The following is a 14457-nucleotide window of genomic DNA, read 5'->3' on the forward strand; positions in this document are numbered from 1 at the left end:
TGTGGTATTTGTTTCAGAGGCTCATTTGAAGATTCTACAACAAGGTTTTATACAGCTTGTGTAGTTGAGGCCTTTGCTTATCTGCATTCCAAAGGAATAATTTATAGGGACCTCAAGCCGGAGAACCTTATTTTGGACCATCGAGGTTATGCAAAGTTGGTGAGTAAAAAGATGTAACCTAAACAATCTTTATTGTAGCACTTACTCTTAAAGGATGTAAGTGAATGAGTATATTTATGTGCAAAGTGTTACATATGTACAAAAAAAAATGTACACAAACTGATTATAGTTTTGCACTGAAGATGCCGAACACTTAAACTCATGACTCTAGTATAACAGATATTCCATACCTCTGCTACCCCGGCCACCCAACTCCATCCCTTCTTCCCCATTAAAGGTGACCACACCTTTTTTGGAGTAATAATTGGCTGTAGCAGCTCCTTTATTAGCAAAATCCATTAAATGCACATATTATAAATAAACATCTGTTAAATGTTAACTGATCACGTTGGTCTATGCAGGACACTTCCCCCCCTATCATTAACATAATGATCCTCACCATGCGCTGCAGTACTTTTAACTGAAAAATAGGCCTCCAGCTGACATGCTAGCTCGGAGACAACCAAACCACTGACCGCAGTGCACCTTTTCACCAAATTCCATCTAAACCACCGTTAGATGGAACCAACGAGCCCATATCAACGATGGGTCCCGCATTCACCTTATCTGGAGGGGGGTATCTTCCTTCACCTGCAACGGCCAACACCCACCAACTGCCACGACATCCGAGCACAAACCTCTGTATAGGAATACATGTTACGAAATACCATCAAACCTATTCTAAGGGAGGGAGGGTGGGAAGCTGTCTCCTCTGCTCACACTAACACTGGAGAGGGACCTCCTTTCCTTTTTTCCTCTGCCGACTCCTCCATCTTCCGTCAATCAGCTCCTACCTTACATTTTCTAGCTGTACCCCTGTTCACCCAGTCATGCTAGCCCTACGTCCATTTCCTTCTGTCTTTACTCCGGGCTATTCTTTCCTTCATTATTAACCAGCTTAACTATGCTAATCACAGTATTATACCTTAAAGCATTATTCTACAGCAACAATATGTTGTCTAAATCTCTACCTTTAAGAGCAGTAATTATACTTCAGTCATGTAACTGTACCTAGGCTTAAAAGGCATAGTGCCGGAGAATATCAGTTGCACAGGTAGGAAGAAATCAAACCTCTGTCCCTCCTCCTCCAGACCTTTCTTATAGGAAAATTATAACAAGACGAAAGGCTTCAGCATGCTTTTAATGGGTTTAAGCAATACAAAAGCATGGGTTTAAGCGATACAAAAACATAAATCTACGAATAGGCATGAAATGGAATGAAAAGCGTTAGAGGCTGCAGAATCAGGTGGAACAGTCTGTGCATTGGAAATTTCAATAAACCTATACACAAGGCTTTTAAATGGAGAACATTTTCCCCATTGGTTTTTGCTTAATGTGAAATCCATGGAGTACCCAGCAACCACCAGATGCCTGCACCTTGAGCCAGAGGAGCGAAGGGCTATGTGTGCCTGCGGTGGAGCAATATACTGTGCTTTGTAGTGGACAAGACATAAATCTAATCTATAGGCTCTGGGATTTAGGTGACTGTGTCACCCATGAACCAGCATCCTAGCCTACCATTTGACCATATCAAAGCATTCCACCTTCTATAGCAAAATGTAGATGCTACCTACAACCAAACATTAAACTTTTCTTTTCTTTTACATCCAGGTGGCTTCTAACAGTAATACTAACCTCATTGTTAGAAAATTAGCTTTCATAAGTATTTGTGTAAAAAATTATCACCTTTTAAGGAAGTCAATTAAAGTACATAACACTAGTGATAAAATCTGAGAGAAATAGATGTATTGAACTAAAAATAAAAAATGCCCCAAATATCATATATTTTTTCCTTTGCTTATGTGATGATACTGCACAGGGACATTGTTATGCCCACTTCAAAGCAAAAGCCTATATAAATATTAATTAGAGATGTATTTTTTCTTGGAGCATAGTGCCAATTTCTGGGCTTTGATGATACTTTTTTTCTTACACAGGTTGACTTTGGCTTTGCAAAAAAAATAGGCTTTGGAAAGAAAACATGGACTTTTTGTGGCACCCCAGAATATGTAGCTCCAGAGATCATCTTAAACAAAGGTCACGACATTTCAGCAGACTACTGGTCACTGGGAATCTTAATGTATGAACTCCTGACTGGCAGGTATGAGCATCGCTACCATATAAATAGAAGAGCCGAGTGTGGAAGATTTATGCTTTTGTCACTTTGATTATAGCATTGGCAGCAGCAAAACTTGGCAGTCATAAATGGAAACCACTGCTTATTTAACTGGGGCACTAACAGTTTTCTAAGCCTAAAAGTTTATAAAATATACTCTGGTGCAGGGATTGAACTAATTTATCCAAATGTATGTGGCTAGGTAACATACCACCAATACACTCAAACAGGTTTCTTTTTTATTTTCCCTTTTATTAAATATTCTGCTTCCAATAAGAAGTCATTCACACTAGAATACCAAACTGTACATCCATGCCAAGGGCCATACAAATTTCCAAGCACATCCTTGTACAAGTGTTTTTTTAGGGTTTGCAGACAATTTATAACTATAGTCTACTCAAGAAGAAGTGGATTTCCATGATAGGCCTTGAGCCTTACTATGAGACTCCATCAATCTCTTTGCACCTTACGCTTTATTGTGCTTTTAGCCTGAGATCCACACCCTCTTTCTTACTTATTGTAGGTGTTTATTGGTATAAAATATGTATAAAGTGAAACATTTTCACTTTTTATTTACTTGAAGCTTGATATCTCTTTACATTTTAGTTTGCAAAGTATAGGTACCTAATGTACATAATTTATTATGCATATTTTTGTAATATTGTACATTAACTTTCTAATTATATTTAGAGCTGGATCTTTCTGCAGGGAATTTTCATTCCGGGTTATATGCATCAATGACATACCTGGGAACTCTCCATTTAGGAGAATTATGGACTCTGAGATAATGATGTCTTGTATTGTAAGGGGTACATTTTAAGTGTTTTATAGTATGGAAAATGTGTGAAAAATTGTGAAAGAGGCATTATTTATGATAAAGGAATGCAGCTTTTTATTTAATTTCCTTGGTACAGTGGTGACTCTAAGTCTGCATTCTTAGGGGTGTGAGACACTATTTTGTTCGGTATATTTCAAAAGTTACTTATTTACAAAATACCTACTGTAACTTCACAAAATGCTGTGACAAAATACAAATTATGTTAATATTAATTCTAGCAATATACATTTGTCTTCAGCCCTCCGTTCTCAGGTCCAGACCCTATGAAAACATATAACATAATACTAAGAGGAATCGACATGATTGAATTTCCAAAGAAGATTACCAAAAATGCTGCTAATTTAATAAAAAAACTATGCAGGTAAGCATTTCTGCACATCTCCCATATTAAAGACTGCATTGTACCATCTTAATGCCTTGCTAGTCTATTCTGCATAAATGTAGTAAACACCTCCTAAACAAGACAAACTCTTGTCTTACCTTTAGTTTCATTCACTGGTCATACCAACCATTTTCAAATACGATCAATTTGTGTACAATCAACAATTCCTATAAAGAAGTAGATATACTGTAAATAGATGTGTGTATATTGGATTACCTACACTTATGATTGCACACATAAAACAATAATAACCAAGCACCACAACTTCAACTTGGGCAGGTTCTGCTTACTTAGAGAACTTGACTAAGCATCATGTAATACATTAGCATTCATTTTTATACATTTGATTTGAAGTCAACAAGTTTGGAACGGTAGGAAAACAGAGTTGTTTGTGGCACTTCTGCTTTAGACAGGGACCATAAATCCCAAATATTTTTTTAATGGTGGCAGACACAACGTCTACTGCACCATCACATTTAGATTACTCACTTTTCTTTAACTTTTACATTCAGCTATAGAAATATTTTGTGTGATTTATCTGCAGAAGTGCACTGCCCTCTTATGGCTATGTTGGTGTAATGTTAGCAGATAAACAGTGTGTCTAAATGAATAACATTTATCATAGTAAAATATGTAGGTTTTCACAGTTTTGTATTGGCTTTCTCTAGGTAATCTAGTTTTCACTCACAATAGAGTTAAAGTGATATTAAACCCAAAACTCAAAAATATATTGCGGGTTACTAATCATGAGATGAAAGAAAAGAGACAGCAAGGCAAGCAGGTTTAGAATGAACAAAAAGCTAATTTTTTTGTGTAGTGCACCCACATTAATATGCAGCAACAAGCAAGCAGCAATCTGGCAAGACCGGTGATTGGCTGCAGAAACACACAGGCAAAAGCCAGCTGATGGTGGATGAAATATCGGCATCTGAAGCCCTTGCTCTGACCATACCAAGGGAGCCTTGACAGGTAGAGGGGGCGGGCCACAATGTGTTTCTGAGGCCCTGCCTCCTTTATCAAGCTGACCCACCGCAAGGAAAGGAGATAACAGGAGCTGTCAAGCCGGGTTGTGCGGACCAATCAGGTGGGGATGGACGGGGCTGTTACATGGCACTCATTGCAAACAACCCAAATGAAGCCACCGAGGGTCAACAAAGCCCAGCAAAAGTATAAAAATATTTGCAAAAAATAAACAGTTAGGACAAAGAAAATACATTGAAGGAAAATAATAATATAGCTAAAAACAACCAGATCATCTGATCCATCGAGACAAAAAATATAGTAAAAACAATTGTTAACTCATGGTACAACAAGTGTTTTTTTTTTAACATATACAGTGCCTTGAAAAAGTATTCACACCCCTGGAAAATTTTCCACATTTTGTCATGTTACAACTGAAAATGTAAATGTATTTATATTGGGAATTTATGTGATAGACCAACACAAAGTGACACATAATTGTGAAGTGAAAGGAAAATGATAAATGGTTTTCAACATTTTTTTAACAAATATGTGAAAAGTGTGGCGTGAATTTGTATTTAGCCCCCCTGAGTCAATACTTTTTAGAACCACTTTTCACTACAATTACAGCTGCAAGTCATTTTCGGTATGTCTCTATCAGCTTTGCACTGTCTCGAGAGTGATATTTTTGCACATTTGTCTTTGCAAAAGCATCCCAACAACATGATGCTGCCACCACCATGTGTCATGGTGGGGATGATATGTTCAGGGTGATGTGCAGTGTTAGTTTTCCGCCACATATAGTGTTTTGCTTTTAGGCCATAATGTTCAATTTTAGTCTCATCTGATCAGAGCACCTTCTTCCACATGTTTGCTGTGTCCCCCACAAGGCTTCTCGCAAGCTGCAAATGGGACTTCTTATGGCTTTCTTTAAACAATGGCTTTCTTCTTGCCACTCTTCCATAAAGGCCAGATTTGTGGAGCGCACGACTAATAGTTGTCCTGTGGGCAAATTTTCCCACCTGAGCTGTGGATCTTTGCAGCTCCTCCAGAGTTACCATGGGCCTCTAAGCTTCTCTGATTAATACTCTTTGCCCGACCTGTCAGTTTAGGTGAACGGCCAAGTCTTGGTAGGTTTACAGTTGTCACTGATCTGCTGGTACTGGATATAAACCACCCTTAATAACCTGTACTGCCAATTAACAAATAAATAAAGATGTGAATGAGCTGCCACTTTAGTGAAATAATGTAAATTGACAAAAAATACCTATAACCATACACTAACAAAAATAGGTGATAATTTAGTGGCGCTAGTGCAATGAAATAACAATGACTGTAAATCAATGATGTTGTACTGTGATTATATCACCCAGTGATGTAGTGACACACACTATATAAATTAAAAGTCCATAAACAAATGTTGAATGAAACAGAAAAAGATTCAATCTTCTCAAATCCTTAAATCTTACACCACACCGGCGTGCTTGTGACACCTCTCCTTATGAAAAACGCACTCACCAGCATTTGTTGCCTTCCACTCTTGTGTTTGGCTAAAAGGTATCCTTAACCACACCTGGGCCAACAAAACGATCATCCATCCAAACAAGATATTTCCATATGTGAAAGATAAAGGGTGCTCCACATAGCGTAATAACGTTTTAATCAATTTATTTTAAAAAGTCACACCCACACTTCAATATTTAAACTCACATTTTAAACTAAAAATATCAGCATGAAAATGAAATATCACCGCAAACTGCAAACAATGGCTCAGCAGTGCTGTGCACTGCGGTTACAGCAGACTCGTGTGCGCTCTGGCTCGCATGCGCTCCAAAGCCCCTGCTCTCAGTGTCAGTATGTTAGTCACAGTCCATGTAGCCACTCCCCTGACATGTTTCATCACTATGACTTCTTCCTGGGATTGGCTACACGGACAACCAACCATCCCTTTTGTATTCTCCCCTATGCTGATCACATGGGTCCCGATACAGCGCCTGCACAGACATTGTGTCCCCATGATCGCAAAGCGCCGATGATCACAAAAATTATAAGAGCCTGGTGGGGGAGTACATTAAATAAACCACATACAACACATCCGGCCATGTTATACAATGTGAGATCTCTTCCACAAATCATAGCGCAGCTTCCCCACCACAGTCCATTACGGGAGTAGTGAGTGTTATATAAAAATTAACATTATAAATAAGGAAATACAAAATATACAAATTATTAAAAATAATACCCATATTAATTTTATATGACAGTGGATGATCTGTCCATTAAAACAAAACAACACTTTAAACATTTATGCTCATGTGCATATACTGCAGGTTCAGAGACGAGCTCCGTTTAACCCTAAAAGGGAGGGATGACTTCCACTACATTTAACCCAATGAGGGGCCACTGGTGAGATCTGCCCATGTTTTACGTTTTTGGTTGTAACATGACAAATTGTGGAAAATGTCAAGGGGTATGAATACTTTTTCAAGGCACTGTATATACAAAGAGTTATGCATGTTCATATGCATTCATACACATCCATCCAAACATACATATATAAATCTGCAATGGCCACAGGAGCTGTACTAAGGTAACTTGCATGTGAATGAACTACACAATAAAATGATGGTTTTTATCCATTCTTAACCTGGCACCCTGCTATTTCTTTTCTTGCATGCATTCAAGGGATCCTTTCTGGGTCTAACCGGGAGCTGCTGGTTTTTTGATGTCCTACAAATTATCCTGCAAATGAATTGCTTATCATATGGATTTTTTCTCCTAATGTGACTCTAAGCACTGATGCTACTTTTATTACATACAAGTTATTCTTTGTATGCTACCAATCATTAGATGTGTGGTGGCTGCATCAGTTTTCCTTTCTTTGGCTTTTTCCCTCTGTTTTCACCTGGTGATCTGGCCAATAACACACCTCCTGTCTTAGTGAGACATAATTCTGGAGGAATGAGAACATGAGGCACAGCAGAAAACAGCATTGTCAGTCAGGGTGTGGAGGTGGTATTAAATGTATTAGCAGATTTAATTACACTAACAAAATGAAGCCAAACTGCAGCTCACATATTATAACCAGTTTACAGCAGTTGTTTTACTTCTGGAGTAAAGGTTCTGTATGAATAAATGCAAGCTGATCATTTTAAATCAACCTCTGCCAGTGTTAGGTGGTTTGTCTCATCTATGTAAACTTTCTGTGACACATTCTGCTGGAGAGCTTGAGCTTGTGAAATGCAACAGATTTGCAGGCTGGGTCACCAGATACAAATAGAAGAAAGAAAACTGAAAACTGATAGAGCCATCACATCTAAGGAATGGTAGGCTGCAGTATAATTTAGATTTGCTTTTGGGTTAAATACTGCTTTAACTGGTATGTGGCTTTAGCCTGTATCTGTATGTGCATAAGTGATGAAGGAGCATTAGAAATTCTTTAAACTAGTGATTTATAAACCTTAGAATTAAAATAGACAGATGTTAAAGAGGAAGTAAACTCTCCCACTCTGATGCTTCTCTTCATTTATTCCATTATAATAAGTAATTATCAGACTATAGCCACTGTAATCCAGCCCAAATCGCATATTACTTACCGTTTAAAGAAACTTTAAAAAACTTGTTTCCAGGAGTTAGGCAGCGCTATCTTAAGTATTGTTTTCTGCGCCCACAGTGGAGTGTATTTCCTGTTAACCAAGCCTCCTTCTCAATCCAACGTTTCTATGGCAACCCTGCTTCCCTGTTCATAGCTGACTTGTTTTATTTAATAGTATTTACTTGTGCCGATGTCTAATGTTTCCCTTTGTCAGTCTTATCAGCTTCAGCTGATAAGATTGCAGTAATGGCCAAGTTTACACGGCATGTGATGTCACATGGTCACACAGTGTCTAGAAGGAAGCTCTGAATGATTCTGAAGTCTCCTGGGAGTTCAGTGATGTGCCGTAGGAAGTCCTGATAGCAGATAGATAAGACATAGAGAGTGTGCCGTAAATCAGGGGAGATCTGGGCATGCTCAGTGACTTCATTCTAAAGTACAAAAAGGATTACAACAATACTAAGCAAGTAAGGAGATATCTACAAGCAGTGTTCATTAGGGTTTTTTTATGCTGATTTACATGGGACAAAGTTGTGGTGGAGGATTTACAAACTCTTTAATCCTTTATTAATGAAGGTAACACAAACTTTAAAGCCCAAACCCACAAATTTTGGCATTTGTTGACAAAACTACATATTTTTACTACTAAGCGTATTCAGGTTAATTATACCTTGTGTTTATCAAGGCTAATTGGGCCTTCATTTGACATGCATGTTAATATCACATATGTGTACATTTGTTTTTTTGTTTTTTAACCCATATTAGTGTACAGAACAGTGGACATTCTGCTCTCATAGAGCGCAATTAATCCAATTCTAAGTTTTAGGAATCATACATACATTACAAATACTTTGCAGTATAACAATGTAAGCAATGTGATTGATCGAAAAAAGAAACAAGCACTAACAGCGCTTTACTGCATATTCAAATTAATACTAATTATCTATAATTCAAAAAAATGCAGTCCACATGTGTTTGATGTAACACCCTTAGTCTTGGTGATTAACACCAATCAGTGTCCAAGAGAAGTGTTTTTAGAAGGAAAAAGAATCAATGCTTATAAAACAGTCCAACATGGGATACACCAGAATGTTTCCAATAGCCTATTTTTGAGGGACATGCAGGGTAATAGTGAAGAAGTCCTCCTGTATAGGTAGCAGTAATCAGAGTCCTACACCTTCACCGTTTGCACCGCAGTGTGGATCCCCTTAAAATGGCCGCTTACCAGAAGCTTGTATCTTAGAAGCCTGTCTGTTTAAATCGCTTTAGGTAGGCACCTCTTGATTCCTCCAGCTCCCTCCGCTATGTTCTGGTGTCCTCGTTGGTATTTAAGCGTAAAAGAAATGCAAGGGGTTGAACAGGACCAAACGAATGCCCGGGACTCTACTAACAGGCAGTAACGTAAGAGGATATCGGTCTGGTGGTGAGACGTTCGTTTCTGCAATACTGACAACCTGTGTAGATGCTTTTATTACACTGTTTTAAGTAAGCGCAATATGTAAGGGGGGAGAGGGTGTTTACAATAAAGGGTATAACACTATGTTGGACCCCTTGCATTTCTTTTACGCTTAAATACCAACGAGGACACCAGAACATAGCGGAGGGAGCTGGAGGAATCAAGAGGTGCCTACCTAAAGCGATTTAAACAGACAGGCTTCTAAGATACAAGCTTCTGGTAAGCGGCCATTTTAAGGGGATCCACACTGCGGTGCAAACGGTGAAGGTGTAGGACTCTGATTACTGCTACCTATACAGGAGGACTTCTTCACTATTACCCTGCATGTCCCTCAAAAATAGGCTATTGGAAACATTCTGGTGTATCCCATGTTGGACTGTTTTATAAGCATTGATTCTTTTTCCTTCTAAAAACACTTCTCTTGGACACTGATTGGTGTTAATCACCAAGACTAAGGGTGTTACATCAAACACAAGTGGACTGCATTTTTTTGAATTATAGATAATTAGTATTAATTTGAATATGCAGTAAAGCGCTGTTAGTGCTTGTTTCTTTTTTAGATCAACCACATTGCTTACATTGTTATTCTAATATATAATAGCTGCTTAATGACAAAAAGAGAGAGATTTGTGTTCTAGTAATAGAATTTTGTTTTACTGTTTTATTTGAGCGCTGAGGTCAGATATATGTGCAAGTATATATACATGTATATATTTTCTGTTTTTTTGTGAAACTTTGCAGTATAAACTGCACTATATACCACCACTACAACAGAAAGAAGTAGAAAACCTTTTTTTCTTATTTTTTTTTCACCTTACCTAAAACACTGGCACTCACACAAACTGAAAAGACATGCAATCTACACATCACATACTTCCACAATAAAAAATATAAAACCTTTTCTTACCATACCCAAAGGACACAGATACTGACACAAACACTGGCGCAGATACGAAAGCTATTACAAACACTGACAATACACATACAAATAGGCTCACGCTATACCCTTACACTACTGTGGTAATAATTATAAACCTCTGTGAGGAGGTCCCTGGAAGAACTTAAAATCCTTGTCCTGAAGAATCTAAAATCACAAGCTCATGCCTAGGATCCCTTCATTCAAGTTTTTTGATAGATTGTGTAGGCCATGAGCTCCTTGGGAACAATGTTTCTGGCTAATCATCCAATGCAACTGATGGCTCAGAAGACTGACTGTTTCTGCAGGACCTTTCTGCCCACTTCAACAGTGCAAGGTGATATGACCCCTGATATTTCTTCTCCAGCTCTATCTCTTGCAGCCACTGCATCATCTATGGCAGATGGTGCCTCCAGTCTTCATTTCTCTTCACCACCTCGATTCTCTAGAGACCCAAGGCATGCCATGGGTTCAATAAGCAGTGCTCTAGTCACTTTGAACATTTGGTCAACAACTTCCTTACTGACTGCTTCAAGGTAGCCTATATAATTTCACTTTTCTCACTGATTACTAGTCCTTTTTCCAAGATGTCATTTAAAAAACAAAAAAAGTGTTTACATATTGGTACCTAGCCTTTGTCCATCCCCAAAATGCATGCCATGTCAGAGAATATCCAAGAAAATATTTATCAGAAAATCCAATTCACCCACGGAGGCTGCTTTTTTCTTTGCAGAGAAAAAAAAAATTGTTCACTCTGAACACCATCTAGGTCAAATCAATACTCCCCCCAACTAACATTTTAGAACTGTTTAACAGATTCTGGGAGATTTTTCTAAGTCTCCAAGGGGGACCAGGAAGGTGAGGAGTTGAACATAAACTTAAACACCAGGTTCAACACTTCAAGTTCTGCCACACCCAGAACAATTTCACAAATTTTGTCAACAAGGTCTGACCAATTTTATACTTGTGTTATAGTATAGCTAAATCATATTATCTTCTCCCCAGACCTGTTCACCCATCGTTTCATGTGAAAACAGTCCTGTGGTGGCTTTGAGACAAAAATGTATATGATAAGTTGGAGAAATGCCTTTTTGAACAAACAGAGGTACCATTCCTTGAGTACATTGTCACAGGTCTTCCAATGGCACGTACACACGACCGGACTTTGAGGGACTAGGTCCGACAGACTTTTGACGGAGTTCTGACAGAGTTCTGACAGAGTTCTGACGGACTTTCCGAATGAACGGACTTGGCCACACACAATCACACCAAAGTCCGACGGATTCGAACGTGATGACGTACGACTGGACTAGAATAAGGAAGTTCATAGCCAGTAGCCAATAGCTACCCTCGCATCGGTTTTTGTCCGTCGGACTAGCATACACACGAGCGGATTTCTCGGTAGGAACTGGGTCCTGCGGAGTTCTGGTGGAAAAATTTGAATCATGTTCCATTTCTAAAGTCTGTCAGACTTTTGCAAATCAAAAGTCCGCTGCAGCCGACACACGATCGAATGGTCTGCCGGAATCATTCCGTCGGACTTTTGATGTTGAAAAGTCCGGTCCGTGTGTACGCGGCATTAGGGATTGGCCCTAGCATTTAAAACTGAAGGTGACACAAAATGTTTTGGGATTTATAAATTACCATCTCCAATTTAATCAAGACTAGTCTACTTTGGAGGCCTCTTTACATTCCTTACCAAAAGGAGCACTAACCCAAAAAAGTCTGGAACCCTGACGCTAATAATGCCTTTTACAGTCTCAAAGCTACCTTTCTCTCCATCTTCATTCTCCAGCATCCAGAGATCACTTTTTTCCTTGGAGGTTGATTGTTCATGCACTGTTGTGGGAGCTCATGGTCCAAGCCCTGAGCATTTTTCTCAAAACAATTCTTAGATGCTGAGAGAAACAACAACAGCGGAGACTGGGAGCTCGTGGCTACTAAACTTTCCTGCATGAATAATTATATCCATTGGGTGGTTCCCCAGATCACAAAAACTTTCAACATCTGCACATTATGGGCACTGTTCTTCACTACATTTAATTTAGACATTACCTTTCTGCCAAGTTCTAAAAACATGCATGCTGATGATCTGTCCAGATTCTTCAATGTTGTTAACTTGGAGTGTTAATTCAAACCAGAACCTATTAATCCTCTCTGGCTACTACTATTCTTCAGCAATCCTTCCTTTTCACAGGGAAGCTGTTTTTTTGCATGCAATCTTCATCACAAACTCCTCAGCAATTAAAAACATCCTGGAAATCTTGGTGTTCAACATATCTAGGATTTATTTCAATTTAATTATTGGTGGCCATCTCTTCATAAGGATGTCAATGTGTTCAATGTTATGTTAAAGTGTATACCATGTGTGTCACCTATTTCCACCCTGGCTGGATTACCCCTTTCTCTGTTATTTCCATGGAATTTATCACAGATCTCTTTTCCTCAGCACACCCCACTGCCATCTGGGTAGTGTGGGATATAGTTTTAAATGGTAGTGCATTAGGACATAGCCACTCACTAAATCATCCTTTTTAGGGCTTCCTTGTCCACCTTTATTCCAAGAAAGTTCAGTTTTGACAAAAAAAAGTTGCCCCCAAAAGGAGTTTTTTTTTTTTTTTTAGGGATTGAGCCTCCTGGCTTAGATGTGCAGCACCATTGCTATGGCACTCAGATTTAAGGCCTCTTTCTTCTTCCTCAAAGGCAAGTTTTTTGACTCAAACCACTCTCAACCTGCAGCGTTGGGAATGCTGGATGACACCAAATCCTGTTTTCCACTGCACACATATTGCCAGTTTACCCTGTGACCTGGTGCAGCCTTGTCACATATCTTCCCTTCTTGTTCTGATGTTGGGGAGGGAACATATACACCTGTGCTCTCTGTGCCAACTGTCACCTACCTGGGCACCTTCCTGCCTGTCATCACTTTTTTCTGCTTTCTGACTTTAGATTTTTGCCTCAACACTTCTACACTGTTCAGGGTTTCAAATAGACCTACTCATTTTTTTCTAAGTATACTTTCACAAGCGTCTTACTTATGGTTGCACTGGTCTGCTTTTGCCAGCTTTGTATGGATTTTTTTCATTTTTTCTCATAAATCTTTCCTGGAGTTTCCTAAACTCCTTTCCTTTCTTCACTTTCAATTTTGGCACCAAACTTTAACACCCTTCTTTAGCAAACATTCTTCTATACAATTTTTCATTCCCATTTCTCTGCTTGTGCAAGTTGCAGTGGAAGCTCAACAATCCTTTAAGCTCTATCTGAGCAGAAATTTCCAAAAACCAACATCTGGTGTCTTTGAACTACCAAAGTGCGGTGGACCATCATTGCAATAGGGTTCCCAGACTTCTTCTAGGTGACAGGACCTGGCTTTCTACTGCACACATTCACCTTCAGATACCCTTGATATAAATCTCTTCTTGGCTCATCAGCCTCTTTTCCATCATTTGCCAAATTAATCAAGTTGCCAACAAACTCTGCCTGCCTACTCATCTGAAAATCCCAAACTCATTCCACATTTAATTTCTTATACTACTTTTCATCAACAGGATCTTCTATTCTTCAATTTATCCTTCTTCTGTAATTCATATCATGGACCAGTATGAAATGAAACCAACTTAGATACCAAATATACCAGGGCTAGCCTCCATTACTTGGTTGCCTAGAAAGGCTAAAATCCATGATTTGCACCTGAGCATCTCTTCCAATTGTGCCCAAGCCCCTTCCCTGTGCATTTGTTTTCAACTGATTTCACCCTTGAATTGACTTCTGAGCTTGGCTGCTTGTTTGGATTCACTTGTCTGCAACCTGCCCTAACCTCTAGCCTGTGTTCTGGTATTTCTTTGCCTTGGGGGGTCCCATGCCATCTGCTTAAAGAATTTTGAAAAGGATGAACCAAAGTATTTCTCTTAGTGAATTAAACCCAAGCAGAATTGCCAATCACTACTTGAGACCTCTGCACATTACACTGTAGATGCGCAGTACATCTTGGTCTTAGGATCACATCCACCTAATATTGGATAATGAAGGAACAGT

General features: G+C 38.9%; 1 protein-coding gene across 3 annotated transcripts in view; it reads left to right on the top strand.

Annotated features, from left to right (window-relative positions):
• PRKG1 (protein kinase cGMP-dependent 1) overlaps window positions 1-14457 on the top strand; it is a 1414086-nt gene that overhangs the window by 1385335 nt on the left and 14294 nt on the right. For all 3 annotated transcript variants that reach the window (XM_077454156.1, XM_077454155.1, XM_077454157.1), the window contains 3 exons: window positions 18-159; window positions 2097-2260; window positions 3352-3474. In XM_077454156.1, coding sequence (XP_077310282.1) covers window positions 18-159; window positions 2097-2260; window positions 3352-3474 — 429 coding nt within the window. The remainder of the gene's footprint in view (window positions 1-17; window positions 160-2096; window positions 2261-3351; window positions 3475-14457) is intronic.

This window comes from Lithobates pipiens, unplaced genomic scaffold (genome assembly GCF_037356315.1).
Source record: "Lithobates pipiens isolate NorthernLeopardFrog02 unplaced genomic scaffold, aLitPip1_a1.2 Scaffold_25, whole genome shotgun sequence".
Taxonomy (NCBI): domain Eukaryota; kingdom Metazoa; phylum Chordata; class Amphibia; order Anura; family Ranidae; genus Lithobates; species Lithobates pipiens.